The sequence below is a fragment of the Oncorhynchus masou genome, chromosome 17, assembly GCF_036934945.1.
Source record: "Oncorhynchus masou masou isolate Uvic2021 chromosome 17, UVic_Omas_1.1, whole genome shotgun sequence".
NCBI classification, from domain to species: Eukaryota; Metazoa; Chordata; class Actinopteri; order Salmoniformes; family Salmonidae; genus Oncorhynchus; species Oncorhynchus masou.
Window position 1 is genome coordinate 22,397,622 of NC_088228.1, and position 13,903 is coordinate 22,411,524.

Genomic DNA, 13,903 nt, shown 5'->3' on the forward strand with positions numbered 1-13,903 from the left:
CTACAAAGCACATCACCTTGCTGTGGGGAAGTGTTCAGTAACTGGGCTTGGGCAGTCAGAGTGGGCTGGGACAACATGTCGGCCCACTGCTCCTTCCCTCACAGATGGGAAGGACCTGCCTTGACGAGTTGCCAGGATGGAAGCCTGGCTAGGTCGCACAATGGAAGCAACACTCAAAAACATTTCTGGAGAAGCATCTTTTGAGGCTTTATCAGAGTGGAGGCCAAAACAGAAAACCTAAGTGATCAGTAAAGTGATTTAATCAACAGGTAGGCTGGTCAACTGAGGACAAGCAGTGGAGGTGGAGGTTAACTCAACTGAGTTCCCGGTTGTGATTTAGAAAACAGCGGTTCATTTGACCAGCGTTGCAGTTCCGTAACAAATTAAAGACATCATCTCCCCTCGTCTAGTGTTAGAGCGATGTGAACCTTTCCATTAAAACATCAAATCAAAAAACATATACTCCTTGCTTTAGGTTTAAAACTTTGACAGCTTTTACTGTATAGTTGAAGAAAAAATGTACACCATCTAAACCTTGAATTTCTAGTTGAGTAGTTTATTATTATTATTATTGTGACTTAAATCTATTCCTGTACAATGAAATACAACTTCAACCTCAAGACGACAACATTGGTTGAAAAATAGGGCTTTCTTTTTCACATAGATTAAACATCACTCCCTACCCTTCCTCAAAACTCTAACTAAAAACTGGACTTTATTAATATATACTTTTGTGAGTTTGTGTGTGTGTGCGCATATATGTGTGAATGTGTGTAAGCATGTGTGCACATATGTATAGAAGTGTAAGCTCTATGTCATTTACACACAACACTGTAAACTAACATACACTATTATACATGTGCTTGCACTGATTCTTGGAATTTGGTTGACTTCACGATTTAAGACCACAAAAGGGAAAAAAAGAGTCTGAAAAGAAGAGGATCCTCTGGATGTTCTGAGGTTGTCAGTTTGGTAAGAAAGCTCAGAGTTCATCGTTTTCCTTTCCCCCTTACCAGGCCTTCAAGCAGGGTGCAACGACCGGCGGCCAGCTCAATATCTAGCTTGGCTGTCCTGATGGCTTGGCCCAAGACGGGTTTTCTACACACAGCGAGCAGTGACGGTAATAACAAAAAAGGGGGGGGGGTTACATCACCACCTCCTCCTACCTGAACACACCTTTCAGCATGGTGAGAGGATGGTGAGGCAAGCAAGGGCTCCATGAGTGTAAAGCTGGGTTGCCTGAGAGCTAAAGGATGAAAACACATAGAACCAGAAATGTGAGCCAGTGTGGAGGGGATTTGACTGTGGAGTGGACCACTCACCACTTGAGGCCAGGCAGGCGGTTGGAGGAGCCAGAGAGAGGTGGTTGGTTTATTTGTCATTCTGAGAACACTCAGACATAATGGGCAACTGGGTTCGGTTCTGTTCCCAACCGGGTTGGTTGATCAATCAGTCAGTCCTCCCCTGATCAGAAGAGTCAATCAAGACATCAGTCTTGTCTCTTTAAGCTATGAGGGGGGGGGGGGGGGCTTTACAAACCCCAAAACACAGACGGTGAGAACAAATGGAAATAAAAAGAGGAAACATGGAGGGGGGGGTTGGAGGGGAGGCCGGTCAGGGAAGGCGTAGTCTTCTTCACAAGTAGACGCGCCTTAGATCTCCTGGCGATGTGATGGTGTTGCATTGTGGGCACAGTTTCTTATTTCCCTGTGGGAGAGAAAGAGAGAAACGGGTCATTGTTTAGGTCACAATATGAGCAGTTAAAAGTTTGAGTAAAACAGAGAATGCTTGTCAAACAACCCTGGTGATATGCGATACTTCAACTGACTGACAGTACAGAAATAGTCCTATAATAGATCAAAACAACCACAACAGTAAAGAACAGGTATAAAACCATATAAGAGTAGCTAACCAAACTATACTGGCATGCAGCCCACATCCAGCCACAGAGTGTGGAGACACATGCATGTATCCGCCAGTCAGACAGACGGCCTATAGTGGAGCACGTGAATCATCAAAGCCTGCTCATCATCCTGTTCCAGGACTCCTGCTCTGCTCTGTTCTGCTCTCTGCCACTTTGAATCACTGCCATCTCCTATAAAGCTGTGTTGTGTGGGTGTAATTAAAAGACAGCGGGTGCAGAAGCTGAGAGAACAGGGCAAGGTACGCTGTGTGGTCTCCTTGCGCTGTGCCAAAATAGGTGGTTGTGGTGGTTAGAGAATGGTGGAAACCTGGTAAACAAGATTTACCATCCAAAACCACTCCATTTTCCCGGGATAAATAACTACAAGAAACCGGTAAATTATAATAAATGATTTATATGAACAGCATGGCGTGAAATGGAACTGTTAAATTATATGCGCTGTCTAAATCTGGATCTCAGTATGGAGCCCAGTTCACAATGCATGAAGACCGACAGTATCATCTCATCATGGTAACTGCTTTTCTTGTGACAGCTAGGCCTATGATACAGTAATATAAAGACAAAATGCAGGTCTAATTTACCCATCTCTATCTGTCTTTCTGGGGTCATCTTGTTTAAAAAAAATGCATTCCGGGTGACTACCTCATGAAGCTGGTTGAGAGAATGCCAAGAGTGTGAAAAACTGTCAAGGCAAAGGGTGGCTACTTTGAAGAACCTCAAATATAAGCTCAAACACAAAAGACACAGAACATTTTGACTACCTGCTGACACTGAACTCTCACGGGTCTCCTGTCACTGGCCCATTAACAGGAAAGAGGGGTACGGGGAAAGTTACTGGAACCACACTGATGTGTGAGGAAGAGGTGTAGCCTACTACCTGCGTGTGTGCTCTGAGCATGAGTTCCAGCACACGGGGACCTGCGGATGTACAGTCTGACAGCTACTAGCTGACTGACCTGAGCTCTATCTGGAATGAATGCAGAGGGCAAATAGTGGGAGTTACTGGACTAGGGGGCAGAGTTCATACACTGAGTCCTGACACACTCATGTGGTGGGCTGGGTTTGCCCTGTGTGTGTGGGTGTGTGTGTGTAAGTACACAGTGTTACATCTTTCCTCGGGACAAGGGAGCATTCAGCTGTGGGCAAACAGTGGAGTCTCCATGCTGCCAGAACCAGGCGGTCTGGACAACTCTCCCACCTAGAGTCAGGGGGCCTAGACAACTCTCCCCCCGGAGCAGGGGCAGCTGGGGGGCCCGGGTAGCCCTGAACAACTCTCCCACCGGAGCAGGGGCAGCTGGGGGGCCCGGGTAGCCCTGGACAACTCTCCCACCGGAGCAGGGGCAGCTGGGGGGCCCGGGTAGCCCTGGACAACTCTCCCACCGGAGCAGGGGCAGCTGGGGGGCCCGGGTAGCCCTGGACAGCTCTCTCCCCCTGGAGCAAAGAGGATTTGTAGCTCCCAACATGTGGAGCTGCTCATGTGGAGCCCAAAGATGACCAGGCTATGGAAAGGGGCAGAGGGGCCTTGAGTGGAGGTGGTCTCTGTAACAGTAACATGCACTCAGAGAAACTGTTAGGGAGTCTTGGACCAAGCCCAAACTGATAAGCTCTCTTGTTATGTCTTAACAGCCTTCAGGTTCATTTCAAAAGTGAATAAAGATCACTCTGAACTTAAATTAGTGCCTAACCACCTTGCAGACAGACAGACGAGCTACCATACCGTATCGTCTTTGTATATTGTTGTACACCTCACCCAGACTGCTTGAATTTCCACTAAGAACCTCCCCTCCTCCACCCTGGCTCCAATGAGAACCAGGTTCTCCATCTCTCCCCTCTTTACACAAAGAAATAACGGCCTTTCTTGCATTTCTTCATATAAAATAAAGGAGTTACCTGATCTTAATGAGCCTGGTGTACGGTGTGGGCTTCTCACATTGCACGCCAGCTGCCGCGCTCTATTAAATCCTAAAAAAATGCCCGACGGTAACTAGATTACATGCATTTCCTTTGATGAAGACGCGGGGAGCCCTGCCGCGCAACGCTTTTATTGCTGTCTTCGGGCAACATTTTAATACCCACATTAGGAACAAGCTGCTGCAGCAGGCACACATTTCTTAACCAACCCTCCGTGTTCCCCTTCTCAGCCCTTCTTCCTCCACCGCCTTTGTCTTTCACACACAGGGCTTTGTGATAATAAAAAAAACAGCAGCGTATTTAATATATTGTATATTGGTGAAGGAGAGAGGAGAGCTAAACTGTGGCTGGGAAGCATTTTCTTATGAATTGATTCCGTGTGTAGAAGCAAAATGTGTTAGTGGACAAAGCCAGCCGTTTCCCTGGTGAGAGAGAGCAGCTAAAAACAGGCGAGGAGGAGAGAGCAGAGGGCACAGTGCACCAGGAACAACAAATGCTCCCCAAATCAAAGGCTACAGCAGTGGTCCTGGAGGTTTCTCTGCCTGGCTGGGCATACCGTACTGGGCCCGCTTTCCCAAGAGCATCTTAAGGCTAAGTTCATCGTCAGAACCTTCGTAGGAACATCGTTAAATCTCTGAGCGGTTTTTCAAAACCATCGTTAAAGTTGTAGTTGAAAATGCTGGTTATTTAGCGCCTGCCCCAGACCAGTTAAGAACAGCTCGGTTAGTTTTTTGATGCCTTTTCACTCTCCCACGTAACTTTAAAAACACAGAACATCTCCACTAAACATACAATCAAGCTGTTTACTTTCTGCCCGATAACTTGGAAACGAAGTTGAATACAAATACAATGTTGCCAATGTCTTTGCAATTGAGCAAGCAAAGGATAAAAAGATGAACATCGAGATGAACGAATAAACATTTAAAAATAGGCCTGAAGGCTACATAGGACTTTATATTTCAAATCATATTGAAATAAATGTCATGTTCAGACAATTAGAGTTTTATTGTAGGCTAAACTGTCTTGAATTTGCTTCAATATATTTAAATACGTGCAATGACGTGCCAAATTAATCTGATTTAGTGCATTATTATAGTAAGCATTAGAATAGGCTGCATGACTATTTGCAGCTGTAGGTGGTAATATCTCTAGGAGCTGATCTGTCGTCAGTATTGTGGAATAATTAGAATGTTAATGTAAAATTTGAATGGAGAAAGCTGATCTGAGAGCAGCGCGCTCTTTCTTTCGATCCCAACAGTATCAACTCATGCTTCAACGACGCACTTAGTGACCGCTCTCTCTGCATGGTGTTTTGGGAAACTCATGTTACATCTTCAGCTGTTGTAGGAAAGATGCATCGTTAAAAAAACACTAGTAAGCCTAAGTTCCACTGCTATTGGGAAATCGGGCACTGTACAATAAAGGTTGAGGAGACCTGCCCAGGGGTTGAGGAGTTAGGTGGAACTCACTACTGTGTTGGTAAAGAGAGTAGAGGAGAGGTACCTACACTGTTCCCTACACAACTGTGGTTAGATGCAGCACAATTGTCTATTGTCATTATGCAAAGCTTCCACTGGATAATCACTCAGCTACATTTGAAAAAAAGAGTGTGTGCATGTGTGTAGACCTAGGGGGATATAATTCAGATGAAACAAGTAGACCTCTTTATTTCAGAGTTTAACTACCGATTTTGGGGGACCATTTTGTTTTACCATGTCCCTGTTGGAATGTGTGAGTGAGTGAGTGAGTGAGTGAGTGAGTGAGTGAGTGAGAGAGAGAAAGTTCAGTCACTATGAAACCAGTGGCTGTAATGTGATGAAGTAGTGTTGCCATGCAACAGCAGTGTTGCGATGTGTTGTGGAGTCTGGGTTGGCATTGGGTTCTCACCAGAGTCCTGAGCCAGCATTCCTCACAGTGGACGTGCCAGCACTGGATGGAGGTGAGGGGCATCGTGTACGAGTCCTGCCACATAGGGGGGAGAAAGGGAAAGAGAGAGCATTAATATGAGATTACAGGAGAACTGTGCGGACTGACACAAATAGACAAACGCTGGTCGCAGGCACACACGGTACAACACTGGGCAGGCCCTGACGAACGACGCCACCAAACCAAAGCACAGGCATGGAAGAGGGGGGTGGCCAGCCCAGCCGGGTGAGCGGGCAGGCAGGCAGAGGGGCGAGGGAGGGTGGGTGGGAAGGGAGCACAGAGAGCCTTACCCTCCGGAGCGGGAGCAGCCGTTTAATCCCGCCGCCGGCCATAACGTAGCCTCTATACAAACAGTAAATGCTGAGCGGGGGAGGGGCTTTGAACAGCTCTCAGCAACCCGCCTCTCATTGGGCGCTGTTACCGCGAGGGCCCGCCCCGATTGGCCCAGATTCTTGTCTTCAGCCCTGTCTGTTTGGAATCTCTTCCTCTGTAGGGAAGTACAGAGGGGGCACCGCTGAGCACTAGAATGTGGCGGACTACAAAGCATGGAAAGAAACAGGTACGGACGGACTGGACACATGCATTCACACACAACCTGAGCGGCACTAGGCACTGGAGAGAGAGACCCACTAAAATTTCTGTTGCAGCTCGTGTGATGTGTTTGAGACTTGTAGCAGGCTCTGAGCAAAATAATCAGCACCATGTACCATGTCCAACACATGTCATAGATTATAATTTTACAAGCCAGAACGTTGTTTCTATGAAATGCATTGAAACAGAACAGAGAACACTGAACGTGAAGATGATGTGATGTGAAATCCAATGCATCCATTTAGTGCCCAGTTCCTCAAAGCAACAGCAGGTGGTGGTAGAGATCCACTGATAAGGACCCTGCTGACTCAGTATGCCTGTATGGTTCTTGAACAAGTGTTCAGAGAACACAAACAGATCGCAAAACAAACTCCTGTAGAGAAAGATACTCAACTCTACTGCTTACAAGCACAAGCCATTTTGTCTTTCAAAATGAGTGATGAGGTGTTAGCAGTCAAATATGACTCTTCACCACCTTGGCTGGTGGGTTAGACTTTCAGGATATTGCAGAGGCTATTTCCTCAACCATCTTTAAAAAAATCAAATCGAAATCCCGTCAACAAGGAACTGTGTCCGTCAGAGTAGAAGAGGAAAAGCGTCTTCACTCCTCAGCCTGGCTGAGTGAGATTTGTGATGGGAGGAGACGACAGCAATGACAAATGAGCTCTAAGATGGTCGCTGGAGGGCAGGAGTGATCAATATGCATCTCTTCCCCTCTCCTCTCCGTCACCCCGGGGCTGGGACGACCTTTAGGAGCGACAGGCGTCAGTAATTGCTCGCTTTTCACAGAGTCAAGAGTCGTGGGGCCTGGGCCAGGGAGAAGGAGCTGCCAAAGCTGAGGAATCTGGCTTCTTCACTCTTCACTCATTCTCAAGGTGAGACTAGAAGATGGCGGGGTGGGGGTGTGTGTGGCTATGAGTGACAATGGAGGAAGTACAACCACAACACACACTCACACTTCGGAAAGGGTTGCTCAGGTATGTGGTGTTCTGTTCTTAATCCATATCGTCTGATTCTCTCACATAGACCAGGGGAGCGGATGGCCGAGCAGTCATTAGGGACAGGACAGAATCAAATCTCCAGGAACCGGATGCATTGATGGATGTCAAATCACCGTGATGACGTCAATAACCAAAGACAAAAGTTTGCTTATTGATCCCCACCAAATGATAATGAACCATCAGTTGAAATGGTCAGAAAACCCCTCAAAGTTGCCAGATGGTAATAAGCCATCCTGCAGCTGGGGATTCAGAACTATATGACAGTTGGTGCAACAGAATCTCTCTGACACACACACACACACACACACACACACAATCAATCAATCAATCAGGTGGAGGAGAGATGGCTGACTTTCAGGCCATGCAGGAATCACTTCAACCACCAGACAATATGTCAATACAAAGCCCATGCCTGTAAACTGCAACGCTGCATCCTAAATGGTACCCCATATACCCTATGGGCCCTAGTCAAAAGTAGTGCACTATATAGGGAATAGGGTGTCAATTAGGTCCCTAGTCAAAAGTAGTGCGGTATATAGGGGATAGGGTGTCATTTGTGACACAGCCAAAAGTTGTTTAAGTAGTGGATGGGCAGGTTGCTTGGGTTCAAACACTCTGATATGGCAGACATGCTTAGAGACTGAGAGAAAAGCACACGGATGGACAGAGTGAAGGTAAAGGACTATGTTGGTTGCTTACCATGCAGATGAGACACTTATATCTGTCCCCTCGAAGGATCTGTTTCTCCAGTTCCCGGATACGAGCCTTTAGTGCTTCAAATGTGGTGGCTTTCGAGCCCTCTGTGATCCTGCAACAAACGGGAAGAGGCTGGGTCAGGTCACAGTGACACTCAAAGAGAAAGGATCCTCACCATTACATCACAGAATCCCTTGTTTTGTCTCTATGGTAGCAGCACTGCAGGAATCCAGAGGCCATTTTAATACGTAAATCACTCTTAATCTGTGTCCTCAGTCCCAGGATCTGATTGCTTTGAGAGTTATTTCTCGCTGACAAGCTTTTTATTCAGCCCTTCCTTGTCAGGACACTGAGCTGTCTTTATACTGTACATGACACATCCCCATTTAACATCTGTCTATCGGTCTGTATCCTCCCTGGTCCTATCCCTACACTGACTGACCCAGGATGTACAGCTCCCTCCCCTCCTCACCTCTCAGGCCCTCCACTAAATATCCCCTGATTAATGCCCCATGCCTGGAGAATGTACGTTTAACACTGTCCTGCAGCATATGAACGAGCAATAACTAAGTCAATATGTCCGCCAGTGATTGGCCGGGACACGGCGCTGGCCAGATGTTTATGGTGATCTGCTCATTTTCCAGCCAGATGGAGTGCTGATCTACAGTATTGATTTACCATTGGACCAGCTCTCAGCGGGAGACACGCAGCAAGGCACAGCGCTCCCCCACTCCGATTACTGGCCATTCGGAGGGCCCAGTGCCTTGGCTATCTATAGCTTAATTTATTATACTACCGGCCCTGTGTGGTTCTTCAATAAGGAGTGGATTGCCCAGAGGAACACAGAGACAGTACAGGAGTTGTGCTAGACTGACCACTGTCAACACAACGTAGTTCAACTTACCTAGCCCGAAAGCTACACTGAATAAAGCATTGTTTTTGCCATTGTATTTAGATATACACACACCAATGCTGTTTTCTCATCGGAAGGTAGCATCATTTGAGTTAAGCTGAATGTGACTTCAAGAGCTTAAAATGTTCCTATGTCTGGTGTTAGTCCATTACAATACACTTGGTGACTCGAGTCAACTTGAAACTCTTGTTTGACTGGACAGAGACCTTGGCCAAGGATAGCCAGAGAAGAGAGACCAGGCCAGTCATTCTCTCCTGTGACTCCAATCTGCCACACCATGGCCATAAAGCTTTAAAATCTCCTCTTATTAGCAGGGCGCTTGTAAAAAGGCATTTAGCCTTGATTAGCGTGCTTGCTTATAAAGAAGGCCCAGTAGCGCTGTCCTCCGTAGCCTGGTGTTTTCCCTTTAACAGCATCATAAATCCCTGTGGTGGTTTACTCAACCAACACTGTCATTGGGCGGCACTGAGTAAAACTTTTCCCTATAAAAGACCAACCCTCGTCTCCTCTCTCGCTCTCAGGCACGACGTGGTTTGACGATGAATATTAATTTAGCCGGTGATTTATAAGAAACCACATTCTAAAAGTGACTTAATTCCCTCGTGCAATAAAAGCGGTTTTAATCTTTCTTTATGTAGAGGCCTGAGCCATTGGAGCGATGGATGGCCGATAGAATGTGGGTTTTTGTGTGCCCCTAGTTTACTACACTCTAGGCAGAAGGGACTGGATGATCTCACTGGGATGAAAAGAATCAACCATTTGATGATTGTATCAGGTGGGCCAGCCCCAACCCCAGGAAGACAGACCAGCTGGACTGTACCATCTATTAGTATCTGTACACCACTTTCCCCATACAGTGCCTCCAGAAAGTTCTCACATCCCTTTACCTTTTCCACATTTTGTTTTATTACAAAGTGGGATTCAAAGTGATATAATTTAACTATTTTTTTTGTCCACATTCTACACAAAATTAATGTAAAAATGAAAGAAAAATGTTTAAAACATTCAAATTAAAAAATAAAACATCTTCATTAGATAAGTATTCAACCCCCGGAGTCAATGCATGTTAGAATCACCTTTGGCAGTGATGACAGCTGTGTGTCTTTCTGGGTTAGTCTCTAAGAGCTTTGCACAACTGGATTGTACAATACTTGCACATTATTCTTGAAATTCTTCAAGCTGTCAAGTTGGTTGTTGATCATTGCTAGAGAGCCATTTTCACATCGTGCCAAAGATTTTAAGATGTTTTAAGTCAAAACTGTAACTAGGACACTCAGGAACATTCCATGTCATCTTGGTAAGCAACTCCAGTGTATATTTGGCCTTGTGTTTTAAGCAATTGTCCTGCTGAAATGTGAATTTGTCTCCTAGTCTCTGTTGGAAAGCAGACTGAACAAGGTTTTTCTCTACTATAATTTATAACACTGCAGTTCAAAAATCCATGTTAAGACAGCAGCTTAAAATATACCAAACAACCTTTGCTAAACCTGAAATTGTTTCTAAAGATGAGTTACGTTATTGGTTGAGGCATGTTATGCTAAGGGAAAATACAAGTAAAGCAAACATTGTGGGCATAAAACAGGGCCGTGAATCAGGCCTGGGCTGAGGTTTGTGACCACAGTGGGACTCTGTAGTGGCCTTGAGTACACATACAATCTTACAAGACTTACAATGTAACCTGAAATACTACCCCATGCAAAGTTTCCCACGCTGCTACACCGTTTTTAGCTGGGACACTACAGGTAGGGCTGGGCAGTATCCATATTTTCACATCGTCATACTGTTTCAGAGCCATACTGGGGTATACGCTATTACCGGAAGTGCACACAAGGGCCGCTATTTTGTTGTTTTTGCTGCAACTAAAAAGTTTGATCTTAACATCTAGCCACTTAGCTAGCAAGTTAGCAAGCCAAATGCATAGCTGGATCCCTGAGCTGCTTATAATTTATGACATCGTAGATTTCTTATAATTATACTTAACTTATAAGCAGTGGCGTATTGAAAATCACACCATCTTGGAGGACTACAAAGAAACTAGAATTGTGTTCAGAAAGGCACAACATACAACAGAAAACTAAAATATTATGTAGTAGTTTTAAAAGTTCTCCCCACTGAACATACAAGCGTACCTAGTTAAAAATGTAAAAAAGGAGTCTGGAACCAAAGAACAGTTCATATATGTCATCTCAGTTGAGATGCTCCCCTCTCACTGCCACAGGCTGGAAAGATCCAGAAATATAGAAAGAGAGCGAGAAAGAAAGAGCGAGGGAGAACTTGTCCTTCTTCCCCATTAAGTGTTCTGTGTTCAGTCTGAACGTTTGCGGGAGGCGGTGGAGATTGTGCCGTGTGCCCATTTCTCATTTCATTAGCCGGGCTTGCCAGGCTCCCTGGGCCACTGCACCCCTGCAATCCATCTCCATCAGCCCGTTATCTTAATCTAGCGTCCATCTATATCCTCGCCTTTCATCTCTCAGGCTGGGAGGGAGGCAGGCAGGGAGGGCCTCCTGAGCACATTACTGGCTGGTGTAATTTCAGTTAGATTCAGGAGAGAGGGAGGAGGAGGAAAAGAGAGACCAAGGGGACTGACAACCTTTTAGAATGGGGAATAGTCCACAACCATTCACACATTTACCTTCAGAAAGTATTCACACTCCTCACCTTTTTCCACATTTTGTTGCGTTACAAAATAAAATGTATTTAATTGTCATTTTTGTGAACGATCTACACAAAATACTCAGTAATGTCAAAGTGGAAGAAATATTAACATTAGTAAAGATAAGTATTCAAACCAAGTCAATACATGCTAGAATCACCTTTGGCAGTGATTACAGCTGTGAGTCTAACTAAAGCTTTCCACTGCTAGAAAACCATTTTCAGGTATTGCCATAGTTAGTTAACTTAAATATGTTTGAAAATCTAACTCAGCCACTCAAGCACATTCACGTCTTCTTGGCAAGTAACTACAGTGTAGATTTGGCCTTGTGTTTTAGGTTAATGTCCTGCTGAAAGGTGAATTCATCTCAGTGTCTGGTGGAAAGCAGACCGAAGGGTTTCCGCCAGGATTTAGCACCATTCTGTTCATTTTTTTATTCTGAAAAACTGCCCAGTCTTTAACAATTACAAGCATACCCATAACATGATTCAGCTACCACTATGCTTGAAAATATGGAGAGCAGTACTCGGTAATGTGTTGTATTGGATTTGCCCCAAACATAACTCTTTGTATTCAGAGAAAAAAGTTAATTTCTTTGCCACATTTGTTCCAGTATTACCTTAATGCCTTGTTGCAAACAGGATGCATGTTTTGGAATATTGTTATTCTGTACAGGCTTCCTTCTTTTCACTCTGTCAATTAGGTTAGTATTGTGGAGAAACTACAATGTTGTTGAAGCATCCTCAGTTTTCTCCTACCACAGCCATTAAACTGTGTAATGGTTTTAAAGTCACCATTGGCCTCATGGTGAAATCCATGAGGCGTTTCTGTCCTCTCTCCGGCAACTGAGTTAGGAAGGACGCCTGTATCTTGTAGTGACTGGGTGTATTGATACACCATCCAAAGTGTAATTAATAACTCCACCATGCTCAAAGGGTTATTCAATGTGTTTTTTTTAATCTACCAATAGGTGCCCTTCTTTGCGAACCATTGGAAAACCTCCCTGGTGTTTGTGGTTGAATTTCACTGCTCAACTGAGGGACCTTAAAAATAATTGTATGTATGGTACAGAGCAGAGATAGTCATTACACAATCATGGTAAATACTATTATTGCACACAGAGTGAGTCCATGCAATTTATGTGAATTGTTAAGGACATTTTCACTCTTGAACTTCTTTAGGCTTGTCATAACAAAGGGGTTGAACACTTACTGACTCAAGACATTTCAGCTTTTAATCTGTACTTGATTTGTAAAATTATAGAAGAACATCATTCCACTTTGACATTATGGGGTCGTGTGTGTAATCCCTGAAGGCAATGTCCACGCCAGCGCGTGAATCTAATCAGCGTAATAAAAAGTCACAAAAAGAAATTAGGCAAACTATTCACATTTTTTGCAACCAGGAAATGGCAGAGCGATTTCTGCATTGTGCATCTTTAACTAAACTGACACCAGATAAAACATTGAAGTCACAATTGATTTCTTCAGCTCCAGCCATTGTGTGTGAGGAAGGCCTCAGATGGCTATAGGGGGAGGGCTTCTCTCTCTATCTCTCTCTCTCTCACAGGGTCCGAGGGGGGAGATGGCGAGAAGCAGAGGAGGACGGAGGAGGTGGGGTAGAGTCATCACTTAGAAATTGAGGACAGATTCAATTACTTGCAAAGCTACACGGAAATCTCTGCCATTGTTTCATGTTGAGCATGACATTTTGCAGCAATCACATTGGCGGCATTGGAGAGGTCATTTATCTTGTTGGGAACGAGTGGGGTTGGAGACGACCCCAATGCCAAGAGATCATTACCCATCTGGGATGAGATCAGAGATTTCACTACCGCGCCACACACACACACACTTACATACACAATGCATCAGCATAACGAAAGGAGACAAACCTCATTTTCATTTGAGAACGAGGGCTGAGAAAGCACCTACAAATACATGCATTTTGCAAACAGCAAGGAGGGAATTTCGGCCTCGTTCTTCTAAAATCATTCAATCCCTTATTTGGTCTCCTTAAAGGGATTCTCAGATTAAACCTATTTCTTTCGTATCAGGAAATTGCCCACAAAACTGTCACACTGCATGCCCATTTCTTTACTTATAGATTTTGGCACAAAAATCCACAGAATGCCAACAGAAAGATCCAAATGGAACAACAAGGCAGCCTAGTGGATAGAGTGTTGGGCCCGTAACCGAAAGGTTGCTAGATCAAATCCCCGAGCTGACATGGTAAAAATCTGTGGTTCTGTACCTGAACAAGGCAGTTAAACCCACTGTTCCGAGGCT

At 44.9% G+C, this 13,903-nt stretch overlaps 1 protein-coding gene across 5 annotated transcripts in view; it reads right to left on the reverse strand.

Annotated features, from left to right (window-relative positions):
* Positions 1-1,593: 1,593 nt before the first annotated feature.
* The window catches only part of LOC135558706 (E3 ubiquitin-protein ligase RNF220-like), a 198,237-nt gene continuing 185,927 nt past the window's right edge, over positions 1,594-13,903 (reverse strand). For all 5 annotated transcript variants that reach the window (XM_064992760.1, XM_064992758.1, XM_064992757.1 and 2 more), the window contains 3 exons: positions 8,053-8,161; positions 5,723-5,797; positions 1,594-1,707 (listed from right to left, as the gene is read on the reverse strand). In XM_064992760.1, coding sequence (XP_064848832.1) covers positions 1,636-1,707; positions 5,723-5,797; positions 8,053-8,161 — 256 coding nt within the window. In that variant the 3' untranslated portion in view covers positions 1,594-1,635. The remainder of the gene's footprint in view (positions 1,708-5,722; positions 5,798-8,052; positions 8,162-13,903) is intronic.